Source organism: Eutrema salsugineum, unplaced genomic scaffold (assembly GCF_000478725.1).
Source record: "Eutrema salsugineum unplaced genomic scaffold, Eutsalg1_0 scaffold_8, whole genome shotgun sequence".
Taxonomy (NCBI): domain Eukaryota; kingdom Viridiplantae; phylum Streptophyta; class Magnoliopsida; order Brassicales; family Brassicaceae; genus Eutrema; species Eutrema salsugineum.
In genome coordinates this window covers 10,323,394-10,337,062 of record NW_006256414.1, presented here as the reverse complement: position 1 = coordinate 10,337,062, position 13,669 = coordinate 10,323,394, and the positions used below count along the sequence as shown (strand labels likewise).

At 40.4% G+C, this 13,669-nt stretch overlaps 1 protein-coding gene across 1 annotated transcript; it reads right to left on the bottom strand.

Moving 5' to 3' along the window:
• Positions 1-7,126: 7,126 nt before the first annotated feature.
• LOC18009718 lies at positions 7,127-8,648 on the bottom strand. The gene is made up of 2 exons (XM_024159049.1): positions 7,806-8,648; positions 7,127-7,567 (listed from the first exon to the last, which is right to left on the bottom strand). The coding sequence occupies exons 1-2, from the start codon at positions 8,646-8,648 to the stop codon at positions 7,127-7,129; spliced, it is 1,284 nt and encodes a 427-aa protein (XP_024014817.1).
• Positions 8,649-13,669: the final 5,021 nt, after the last annotated feature.

The following is a 13,669-nucleotide window of genomic DNA, read 5'->3' as shown; positions in this document are numbered from 1 at the left end:
TTCAAGAAACAGAAAAGGCAAAGAAAGCCAAAGGATCCAGCTGAGAAGAAAACAAAGATGGTTGCTGCACCAAAGAAAACAAAGGCCTCTACTTCAAAAACTTCTGGTAAAGAGCTGGCATTGGTTGAGGTCGTTCACAGGGCAGGAAAAGAGGTGGCTGTGGCTGAGGATGAAGAAGGAACAGAGAGTGATCCTGAAACAGCATTGAAGCGGGTTAAGAAAGCAAAGACAAGTTCTGAGGACAGAGAACCAACTTTTGATGACTACTTTGCTATGTTCAGGGGTGTAAAAGTGCTGCAAACCAAGTTCCCTGATATGGAGCTGCTGAGGAAGATGAGAATTCTTGAAGAGGTTCAGCTCATTTTCAACAACATGGGGTTTGGTGGATTCTTTGAGATGAGAGATGTGGCTCATGATGGTGTTACACAAGAGTTTCTTGCATCCCTTCAAGTTTGTGGATATGGCCCAAGAGATGAAAGAATCAATGAGGGCAATGGTCTTGGGCACATAGAGTTCACAATAGATGGTACACAACACCATGTAAGCTCCAAGGAACTAGATGAGATCTTTGCTTTTCCAAGACCTGCACAAGAACAGACAGTGAAGTTCACATACCCTGATCACATGATTACTGACTTGTGGGAAACAATTGCTTTTGGGAGCTTCAGAGGAGGAAGATGCAAGAGTTCATGGATAAGAAACCCAGCAATCCGCTATGCTCACAAGGTGCTTTGCCAAATGTTCTTTACCAAGCACAATGATGGAGTGGTGCATCTAGCTGACATGGAGCTATTGGGTATGGGTCTTCATCCTCTCATCAGTCACTTGAAGAGCAAGAGAGAGTTTCACCTCCCACATTACATCCCATCTAGTGGTGCATTCCTGGCACGCCAAATGCTGATTTACAAGGACATTGCTTGGAGTGAGGGTAAAAGAAAGAAGCTCACTAAGCTGCACAATGGATGGCTAGTGACAAGGATTCTGAAAGCAAGAGGTTTTGTCTTTGATGATGTTGAGGTCAGGCCTGAGTTGATTGATGAAGCTTCACTTATCAAGGTTGGGTTTTTAAAAGAAAGCAATGGTGAAAACTTCTTGTACACCTTCAAGCTCTTGCAAAATGAAAAGGTTCATGTTCTGTTGCCATACCCAGCCATCACCACTCTCACAGAAAGGCACAATATCTCCTTTATTGTCCTAAAAGACCAGCTCTACAACCCAGCCATTCACCCTCCAATTCCCAAATGCAAGAGAACCGCTAGTTCTAAGGGTAAAGAGCATGTTGAAGAGGAGGACACAACTAGGACCGCTGGTTGTGAGAATGAGGAGCCAAGAGATTTTGAAAGAAGGATGGGAGCAGGGAGGTATCACTTTGATCCTTACTTTTGGGGTGAGCCTGACTATCACACAAGGAAGCTGTATTCCAGAGTTAACACCCTTCAGAAATGGTGCAAATGGCAAGACAAAACCATCACCAAGCTAGTTGACTGTGTTAGGCAGCTTAAGAAGAAGGTTAAAAAGCTCACAGCTCCAGCCACCTCACCCAAACGAGATACAAGAGAAGAGGTGGGAGAAAGCTCAGCTGCTCATGACCTTGTGCTACCACCAGGAAAAGAAGATTGGGTGAACCCGGCCACAGCATTCCAACCAGACTCACCGGAGAGCAGCCCACCCAGATACTCAACTCCATCATGTTCCACCTCCAACCCATCCCACTACTTGGGATCAGACCTCAGTGATTGAGGTAAACACTCAAAACTCTGTATATATGCATGTAGTTCTTCTTTTCCATTTTGCATTTTACTTGTTTAATTTGTTTTTAACTCCTTTCTCATGCTTTTATAACACAAGGGACTGTGTTATTTAAGTGTGGGGGAGGAGTTTCATCCTTTACTAATCATGTTTTCTCTTTTCTTATTTTACAGTTTGAGTCTTGAGTCACATTCTAGTTGCATATTCATGTAGGCTCATCTAAGTGCATATAAAAACCCAAAAAAATGGAAAAATCTGAAAAATTTTCACAAAAAAAAAATGATCATGTAGTTGCATTCTCATTTTTAGGATTGAGTCTAGATTGCATATGCATGTAGGTTGCATCTTGCAGGGAGTAATGATAGGTTTTCTAGAGAGTACATCACGTTGAGAACTTGAATTGAATATGCTTGTGAATCTTTTTCTGTGCTTGCAAAGTCTGAAATGATCTGAATCTGAGAAGCAAGTTTGAATTGAACTCAACTCTAATTAAGTGAAAATCCTGAACTTGACTTGAAATTATCATTTGGTGCATTGTTTGAACAAGCTTGTGGATACCACTATACATATTTGAGCTAGAATCCTGTTTTTACCATCCTCTTCCTTAGTTCAAATAGCTGAATCTGCATAATAGATCAGTTTTCCTCACCCTGAACCCATCCTTCTTTCAAGCCAATTGTTTGTATGTGATTGAGAGGCCACCTTGGACCAAACTTAGCAGAAAGTGTTAGGTTTAGGGCAAGTCTCATTGAGTGCTAAGTTCCATCATCAAGGAGCTGAGAGATTTGGCAAGAACTAAGTGTGGGGGAATACATGTTGGTGAGTGGAAAAAGGAGAGATGAGTGGAAATAAAAGGAGAATGGTGAGAACTAGAGGATAGAAAAAGAAAAGAAATCAGTCTTGGAGTTTTGAGTCAAAAGAGGTGAGCTCTAGTGTTTTGAAAAGAAAGAGTCTAGCCTCTAAGTGAAAAGAAAAGAAGCCAAAGAGCTCAAATGTTTTAAAAAGAAAAAAAAAAAGAGGCTAGAAGTTACAAAGGAAAGTGAAAAAGAGCTATGTAAAGTTTGAACTCCAAGACTTGAGTGTGAAAATGAAAAGAGAGTCCCCTAGTGAGAGAAGAATGAGTGTGAAAAGTAAGCAAGTGAGGAAACTTTGAGTAGAGTGTGGGGTGGGATGAGTCTTTGCCCTTGTATGCACAGGTTGCCTTTTACCTTTAGCATTCTGCCAAAGTTTGGTCATTCATAGAGAGATCCTTTTGCTGCATTGAACCCACTCAGGCATTGATGAGATCATTTTAGTCTCATAACCTCACCCTAGCCAAACTATGTTTGTTTAAACAATGCATCATTTGATCCACTTGGTAAAAAGCTTAATGAATGTGAAAGAGTTGAGAGAGAGAAGAACTTGTGGAGATTCCTTGTTGAGTTGATATATATCTGAGTATGGCTTTGCATTGCATAATTGAGCATGAACTTGAATTCTCATTGTGATCACTTCTCTCAAAAAGGAAATGTGAACTCCCATGCATTCAACCTCTTTCTCTCATTTGTTCTTGTTTGCTTGAGGACAAGCAAAGGACAAGTGTGGGGGAGTTGATATGTTCATAATTTGCATCATTTAGGCTGCATAATTCATTCCAAATCTTGTTTTATTCCATGCATTTTAGATCCTTAGGGTTTTGTTTTAGAACTTAGGAGATGCATTAGGTCCCAATGAGTCTTTGCATGTTTTGAGTGTTTATCAGGTCTATTTGGAGCTGAAAACATGAATCCAGGAGGTGGAATGGTGATCAAGGCTTGAAAAATGGTGAACTTGTGTTTTTGAAGGTTATCGGCCATTCTCGCGGACCAGGGAGGTTTTTACCGGCCATTTTCATGTACCGCGGATAGACAATCGGCCAAAACGCTTACCGCGAGTGTATTGTATCGGCCAAAATCTCCGAGTGCAGACACGTTTCCAAAATCGCCTGTCCGGGGAACCTTCCGGTCCGATTTAGACGTCCGGTGCTTCATAGAAGTTGGAGAGGATTGGATCACGGATTCATAGCGAGTGGAATCATGGAATTCGGACGCGTGAGCAGAGAGTTAGGCCCATCGGAAAAAACCCCTGTCTCGCTGCTGTTTTGGACCAAACCGATAAGCTCTGAAGAATGCGAAGTACGGTACACTTCCAGACCGATTCAGTTACCGGGGCCTTCATGAGAATCAGAGACATTTGAGTCCTCTTTCCAGAACATCCGAGATCATTCAATTCGGAGCAATGAGAAGGAAGATACGGTCTCCGTAATGGACACATGTATAGACGGCTCTTTCTGATCGTGTAAATACATTACAAAGATGAGCCCTCCAGGAAGCCTTCCACTTCCCAAGCACCAAAGATTCCTTCACCAAAGTTGGAGATATATGAGTCCGCTGTCCTCTTCAACCGGAATCGCTCAATTCGGACACGTTTCGTGGAAGCTACACTCTCCGGAATGCGAAGTGGTCCAGATAACCCTGAATGACTAAGTTAAACATGCCGCGATGAATGCCACGGTCTAGGACTTGACCGTGGCAACTTTTGCACACCCTCGGCAAATGACACGATCTTCATGCCACGGTCTACACTTGACCGTGGCAAACAAACACTTGGCTGGGAGGAAGTTTGCAAACCCTCGGCGATTGACACGGCATGAATGCCACGGTCTAGGACTTGACCGTGGCAACTTCTGCAAACCTTTGGCGATTGGCACGAGCTTCATGACACAGTCTACATTTGACCGTGGCAAACAGAAGATGGCTGGGGGCAACTTTTGCATGCATTCAGGTTTTGACACGGTTTGAATGCCACGGTCTGGAGCTTGACCGTGTCAATCAAATACTTGGCTGGGAAGGATTTTACATGCATGCGGTTTTTGACACGGTCTGAATGCCACGGTCTGGGGCTTGACCGTGGCAACTTTTACACATCTTCGGCGTTTGACACGGTGACTTGCCACGGATTCGGACGAGGTTTGATCAGACCGTGGCATCAAAAGGCGACCAAGAACACAAGAGAAAGCTTTGACACGTTTAGGTTGCCACGGTCACACCAAGAACACATCAGACCGTGGCAAACCCATCTTCACCCATCAAGACCGGGTCAGTACCCGGTTTGTTTCGGGTTGACCAGGTTCGCCCAAGACTCCTATATATTGTTTTTAGACCTAATTTAGAGAACACCTTTTATCTACTTTTAGTTTCTTTTCCTCTTTGGTGAAAAACCACTTGATACACTTTGTTTTTAGAGCTTAATATCGATTTGAATTAGTTTCTTTTTATCTTGTTCCATCATTTCTTATCATCAAATCACACTTCTAATCATGATTAACAACACATCTTGCAAAGGATTTAGTGTGTTGATCATGATTAGTGAGTAATCCCATATTAAAGTCTTAGATATGTAGATTAGGGTGCTTAAGTGGTAGATTAGTGAGCTTAGGGGTTAGATCATGCATATTCCATTCTCTACAACTTGTTCTCTATGCTAGATCCATACAAATCATATGTGGTCTAGATTCTGGGCATTTCATGCACCAAAAGTGTTTGATGAAATGCCTGAACCAAGGTTGTAGAGGTTTAAGTGTTATTCATCAGGGAATGATTGTTTATATGCTTAAATGACAGATTAAACTGATTCTTAATGCTTGTTAACTCATGTTTCACTGATGATGATTGGGTTAGAAACTGTTTTAGCATAGAAGTTAATGCCTTTATGAGAGGATTAACTTAATTAAAGATGTTTATGTTGAATGGCTTGCTTGATCATATGATTCATTAGCTCATTAGTTTATCACTGAAGGCACCCTAATCCACTATCATGTCTAAGACCTTTCTCATCATCATTCATACATTCTCATCATTTGTAATTGTTTAGTTCTTGTTTAATCATTTCATTAGTCTTTATTTCTGTTTAAGTTTGTAGTTGTCTTTAGATAATCAAAACCACTCTTGTTTTCTTGAATTAAGAACTTGATCACATAGTTTAGTGTCTAACACCACATCTTGATTGATAAACCTCATTGTGCTACTTTGACAAGGGGATTGATAGCCCTGAGACCCTAAAAAGTCTTGTCTATCAGAAGACAAAGCATCTATTGTTCTCAAAGAAGTCTGCTATGGAAGTCAACTATAGAAGTCTATTGGGGAAGTCTACTGTCGAAGTCTACTGTGTATGTGATATTTTGTTGACGGTTATGTTTGAAACGACTTCATATATGTAACTGCTTTAACGACTTTAACGGTACGTATAACCGTTGTACCTGTTTGTGTACTGTATTTTTGCTTATAAATTCTCGGGTTTAGACGAATTATAGTTTCATTTCAGACCCTTTGAAGATGTCGATCCAGATAAACTTCAACTCTCTCCCTTCTGACATTCTGTGGGATATCCTCTTAAAAATCACTTCTCGTTCCTATGGTGGGCTCTGTAGAGCAAGGGTTTCCTCCAAACATCTAAATTAGATTTCTAATGAAGAGGGTCTTTTAAGAGCCGTTGATCTAATAACTTTGACGATTCCATGGGTCTGGGCTCAACATGGGAGGGTTGACGCTTTCTTTCGGCGCTGTTTGGAGTGTAGAAATCCTACAACGCAATACCTACGAGCCGTTTTTCTAATCTTCTATGAAGATAGCATCCAAGAAGGATTTGACTTAATAAAGGTGTCATCAAATGGAGGATGCCTCATGGCTACTTACTCCATGGTTATGTTCTCTTTAACCATGGATGGTAGCCATGATCTATTTAACCACATTCGTGGTATAGTTCCGGCAGAGGCAACGAAGATGAGGAAGACTATGCAGCACATAAACAGGTGTCCGACCACTTATAAGAAGCCTGACACGTTTCACGAACTGGTCTTCCATGTTTTTGATAAGGCACAATCAAGGAGTTGTGCTTGTATGAATCTGCCAAACCAGCACTGGATGGATGATGAACGCCTCGTGGACTCATATGGTGACAAACTCTGCAGTCCTTGCTTCTGGAAGTTGGAATGTGCCTTATTCTGGAAAACAACTCCTGGATTTGCAAATGAATGGCCGCGGTGAAATTAGTTGACTCCATGTTTTATGTTTTTTGGGTTTACTTATATGTTTACATGACTATGGTAGACTTCGTTTGTACACTTCGTTTGTAGACTTCGTTTGTAGACTAACAATTCTTATTTTAATAAATCTTTTTCCGTGTACACTATCGGTGTACACTTTTTCCGTATACACTTTTCCGTATACTCTTTTCCGCATGCTCAATGATATCTTACAGAACTTAATCAGTTGTAAGGGTGAAATCGAAAATTAGAAATACTAACATGTTAATAGACTTAGTAGACTTCAGTACAATTACGATTACAACTTAGTAGACTTCAGTCAAAGATTTCAGTCGTAGACCCTGTAGTCAACTCTTCTACCGCACGCTCTACAGATTCAACCTTCTCGGTGAGACGTTTGATCTGCTTTTCACAGCTACCAAGACCATTCAGCATCTTGGTTGAAAAGCTTTGGAAGCATTGGTCGAAGTGCGCTTTCATAGTAGCGACAACTCCGACCCCTTCATCACCAACGAATGATGCGGCAGAGGCAAAGGCTGTGCAGGGTCTCTTGCGACTTGATTCATCTGAGGGAAGGCTCCTCTTTCCGGTGTGTGCACCCAAAACACCTTCCAAAGGCCAATGGTTTTTTGAGAATTTGAAATTGGGGTCATGGAGTGCATTGACAATCTTGACAATATCTGGATCCTGTTCGTCATCATCCCACATGGGAAACATATCCGCCAAGTCCTTAGCCACGCAGGACTGTATGCGAGCCTGGAAAAACACAATAAGTAAATGGATTACTAGCCATATGAAGCCTCGGAAAACTACGTATGAAGTCTACTCCTGAAGTCTAACATAGAAGTCTACTCTTGAAGTCTAACTCAGAAGTTTACTCCTGAATGTCAAACACTATTAATGGTACATATAGAAGTCTACACATGAAGTCTACTTCTGAAGTCTACTTTGAAAATTCATTACTACATAGAAGTCTACTACACTAATACAGTACCTGTTTTAGCATGTTGGTTTTGACGTTCTTTCGTCCTCTTGATCCTTTGTAAGCCAGCAAAAGAGGTTCTTCAGTAACATTTGGCAATGGTTCGCCAAATTCAGCAGCAAAATCCGGTAGAGCATAGTACACCCACACTTGAAGAGCTTGCACAAATCCTTCTATATGAATGTTTTTGCTGAGATCTTTCTCCTTAACAGACTTGATCAAATGCTGAAAAGCAATTCTTCCCCATGGAAACTCCTTAAAACTTTCGAGATCCATCACTAGTCTGGCATGGTTGACATTTGTGGATGAGCCAGGTCTCGTTGCCACTATGAAACCAGCATAGATCCCAAGATAACCCAACCGCAGCCTATCATCCCGAGACCATGATGAGCAGTTGGAACAGGCTTCGATAATTTCGGTAGTGCTTGGGCCCGACTCGGCATCGACCCCCATTAGCTCCCAAAATGCACGCATGTCATCGACAAGCGCAAGATCAGTTAAAGCCAAGTCATCCACGTACCCGCAGTTGAGTCCGGTGATCTCCTCAAACTCATGCAATGAAAACCGAACTGGAGTGGTACCAATCAGGCTCCATATCTTGTACCTCTGCTTGCAAACTATCTGAAAGGTCAGCATGGGGTGCACCAGCCTAGAAGCCCAACCAAAATCCAAGTCGTGGAACTTTAAAAAGACACCCAACGGTGACTCGTAAATCTCTTCCCATTCATCCTCTTGTAGAGCTGACTTTAGTGCAGGGACCAACCTATAATCATCAGCATAATAGCCGATGCTTTTATCCGGGGCTGGCTCAAACCCTTTGGTGTAAATTCTTCTAGGGAATTCAGAGGCCACCATTATCTAACAAAGATTCCTGCATCAACGGTAACAAAGCTCTAATGAGAAAAACGGTTTGAAACTATACACGAATGAAGTCTACATTTTCAAAATGAAGTCTACTTTATCAAAATGAAGTCTACTTTATCAAAATGAAGTCTACTTTCCCAAAATGAAGTCTGCTTTCCCAAAATGAAGTCTACTTTCACAAAAAGAAGTCTACTTTCACAAAATGAAGTCTACTTTCACAAAATGGAGTCTACTTTCACAAAATGAAGTCTACTTTCACATTCTAAGTACAATCCGAGTCGAGAAGTCTACTGAAGCCAACCGAAGCAATCTTAACATAAAAAAAAACAGTATATGAAGCAATCAAAACATCATAAATACTGCATATGAAGTCTACAGAACCCAACCGAAGCAATCAATACATGATAAATACTGTATATGAAGTCTACTAAAACAAATCATCGAAATGGAATCTACAAAGTTTATAGTGTTAACCGCCTTTATTAGATGAAGTTGGCGTCGAGAAAATACAACCAGATCTGGGAAAAAAACCTAAGTCAAACCCGACGGAAAAAATTACAGGAAGATAGAAGAAATTTAAGAATTGCTAAGTATATAACTTCGGAACAACCTACTAACCGTTTTTGAGGCAGGAAATGACGTTAACCTCCAACGGCGAAAGCAGATCTGCAAAAAAAAAAAACCCTAATTTCAGATCTGGAAACTAGGGGTTACGAAAACGGAAAGGTGATGAATACGGAGGAGTAGGGAAGCATGGGGGTGTGGTTGGAGAAAGAAAACTTGCCTGAACGAGTTTATCGGCGGCGGTTCTGTATGTCGGCGGCGCCGGAGCAGAGAAACAGAAATCGCCTTCGACTTTTTTTTTTTACACGAATTTTCGACGGTTTTTTTTTAACTGGATCTGTTAAATTCGTATATATAGTCTGGTAATTCCGTACGGTTCGGGTAAGTTTTTTTGGTTAAGGTTACTAATTTTCCGGGGTCCAGGTAAATTTACCCGGTTAAAGGCAGTTTCTCTTGGTTAAGGGAAGTTATTCCCGGTTTAAATTTCCGTTAGGTTAATTTATTCGGTTTAGTAGACTTCAATATAGAAGTCTACAACTTTTAAAATCTAAATAATAAATTTACTTCTACTTAATTTAAAAACATACATTTCCATTTACCAATATGAAAAAATAATTTCTGTACATTTGGGTTACGATTACAGAATTTATGATGGTAAATTTGATACCAAAATAATTTTTTTAAAATTTTAAAATTAAATTTACAGATTTAATTACTTAGTAGACTTCATTTCGATAAAATGAAGTCTACTAATAGACTTCATTTTCACTTTAGTAGACTTCGTCAGGGAGTAAACGGTAATTAGGACATCCGTTTTTTTTTATTCATACATGATTAAATGGTCTTTTCACTACCCCCTTTAGGTTATTTCTGCCAAATGTTTTTTCAGGGGTCTACTTTTGTATTCAAAGTCAAATTTTGGGTTATTTTTAACAAAAACCCCATATTTTTTTCAAGATAATTTTAATTTATGTTTGAATCATTTTAAATTTAGTATGAGATTTTATTTTCATTTTTTATTATTTAATTAGATATTTAACTAATTATTACTTTTATTTTTGTGATTTATAAATAGTTATAATTATTAGTTTTAGAAAGCGTGGTTAGCGCTGTTTTAACCTACCATGACACATTTAGATGCGTTTGATGAACTCAGTCCAAACAACAAAACAAAGTATGCAAATTCCACTTTCACAGCATTTGAAATATACCGTGAACAACTCCACGTAGTTCATTGGCAATAGTCTTGCAATCTTTGCGAAAGTAATTTTCACCTTCTGTGACTTAGAGATCACGATTAACGAGACAGTTACTTGGTTCCAAATCATTCCTATGTTGGTTGAGTTCAAGTGTGACGGCAACAAAAATACAAGTAAGGAAAACACCATTATATGGGTAAAAGGTGGTATGTATGAAAGTAGTAATGGATAAGACCAAATGGAATGTTATTATTGGCAGCAAGAACTACGTTGACTGGATTAAAACTAACCAAACGACAATGTTGGATAACTCCTTCGCCTACTAATATTTCTCCCTAAATTCATGAGATCTTTTATTTATGTTTTTAACATTTTTTCACGTAAGGATTCAAAGCAAATAACTTATAATAAAAAAATTCAGAATCATAAACACTACCAGGGCAGTAAAGCATCAAGCAGTTGCATTCTGATTATGATCTTATCATTCAGTATATTATCGATGCTCGTATCCCTTCTTCCAACTGTCAATTCTACCGCCAATGTGATAGACAAGACTTTTTAGGGTTTCAGAGCTCTCAATCCCCTTGTCAAAGTAGCACAAAGAGGTTTATCAATCCAGATGTGGTGTTAGACACTAAACTATGTGATCAGGTTCTTAATTCAAGCAAACAAGAGTGGGTTTTGATTATCTAGAGACAACTACAAACTTAAACAGGATTAAAGACTAATGAAATGATTAAACAAGAACTAAACAATGACAAATGATGAGAATGTATGAATGATGATGAGAAAAGTCTTAGACATGATAGTGGATTAGGGTGCCTTCAGTGATAAACTAATGAGATAATGATACATATGATCAAGCAAACCATTCAACATAAACATCTTTAATTAAGTTAATCCTCTCATGAAGGTATTAACTCCTATGCTAAAACAGTTTCTAACCCAATCATCATCAGTGAAACATGAGTTAGCAAGCATTAAAAATCAGTTTAATCTGTCATTTAAGCATATAAACAATCATTCCCATGATGAATAACACTTAAACCTTTACAACCTTGGTTCAGGCATTTCATCAAACATTTTTGGAGCATGAAATGCCCAGAATCTAGACCACATATGATTTGTATGGATCTAGCATAGAGAACAAGTTGTAGAGAATGGAATATGCATGATCTAACCCCTAAGCTCACTAATCTACCACTTAAGCACTCTAATCTACATATCTAAGACCTTAATATGGGATTACTCACTAATCATGATCAACACACTAAATCCTTTGCAAGATGTGTTGTTAATCATGATTAGAAGTGTGATTTGATGATAAGAAATGATGGAACAAGATGAAAAGAAACTTAAAATCGATATTAAACTCTAAAAACAAGGTGTATCAAGTGGTTTTTCACCAAAGAGGAAAAGAAACTAAAAGTGGATAAAAGGTGTTCTCCAAATTAGGTCTAAAAACAATATATAGGGTCCTTGGGCGAACCGGGTCAACCCGGAACAAACCGGGTACTGACTCGGTCTTGGTGGGTGAAGATGGGTTTGCCACGGTCAAGTGTGTTCTTGGTGTGGTCGTGGCAACCTGACCGTGTCAAAGCTTTCTCGCGTGTTCTTGGATGCATTTTGATGACACGGTCTAACAAGCCTCGTCCAAAACCCGTGGCAAGTCATCGTGTCAAACGCCGAAGATGTGTAAAAGTTGCCACGGTCAAGTCCCAGACCGTAGCATTCAGACCGTGTCAAAACCCGCATGCTTGTAAAGTCATTCCCAGCCAAGTATTTGTTTGCCACGGTCAAGTCCCAGACCGTGGCATTCAGACCGTGTCAAAATCCGAATGCTTGTAAAGTCCTTCCCAGCCAATTGTCTGTTTGCCACGGTCAACTGTAGACCGTGGCATGAAGATCGTGCCAATCGCCGAAGATTGTCAAAAGTTGCCACGGTCAAGTCCTAGACCGTGGCATTCAGACCGTGTCAGTCGCCGAATGCTTGCAAAGTTCCTCCCAGCCAAGTGTTTGTTTGCCACGGTCAAGTGTAGACTGTGGCATTCAGATCGTATCATTCGCCGAAGTTGTGCAAAAGTATCCACGGCCAAGTGTGGACCGTGACATTCCATCGCGGCATGTTTAACTTAGTCATTCAGGGCTGTTTGGACCACTTCGCATTCCGGAGAGTGTAACTCACAATATACTTGTCCGAATTGAGTGATTCCGGTTGCAGAGGACAGAGGACTCATATATCTCCAACTTTGGTGAAGGAAGCTTCGGGGATTGGGAAGTAGAAGGCTTCCTGGAGGGCTCATCTTTGCAGTGCATTTACACGATCAGAGAGAGACGTCTATACATGTGTCCATTCCGGAGACCGTATCTTCCTGCTCATAGCTCCGAATTGAATGATCTCTGATGTTCGGGAAAGATGACTCAAATGTCTCTGATTCTCATGAAAGCCCCGGAAACTGAATCGGCCTGGAAGTGCACCGTCCTTCGCATTCTTCAGAGCTCATCGGCTTGGTCCAAAACAGCAGCGAGACAGGGGTTTCTTCCGACGAGCTTAACTCTCTGCTCACGCGTCCGAATTCCATGATTCCACTTGCTATGGAACCGTGATCCAATCTTCTCCAACTTTGATGAAGCACCCGCCAACTGAATCGGACCGGAAGGTTTCCCGGACAGGCGATTTCAGAAACGTGTCTGCACTTAGAGATTTTGGCCGATACAATCCACTCGCGGTACGCATTTTGGACGATAAGGTCTATCTGCGGTACATGAAAATGGCCGGTAAAAACCTTCCTGGTACGTGAGAATGGCCGATAACCTCCAAAAACACAAGTTCACCATTTTTCAAGCCTTGATCACCATTCCACCTCCTGGATTCATCTTTTCAGCTCCAAATACACCTGATAAACACTCAAAACATGCAAAGACTCATTGGAACCTAATGCATCTCCTAAGTTCTAAAACAAACCCTAAGGACCTAAAATGCATGAAATAAAACATGATTTGTAATGAAATGTGTAACCTAAGTGATGCAAATTATGAACATATCAACTCCCCCACACTTATCTTTTGCTTGTCCTCAAGCAAACAAGAACAAATGAGAGAGAGAGGTTGAATGCATGGGAGTTCACATTTCCTTTTTGAGAGAAGTGATCACAATGAGAATTCAAGTTCATGCTCAATTATGCAATGCAAAGCCATACTCAGATATATATCAACTCAACAAGGAATCTCCACAAGTTCTTCTCTCTC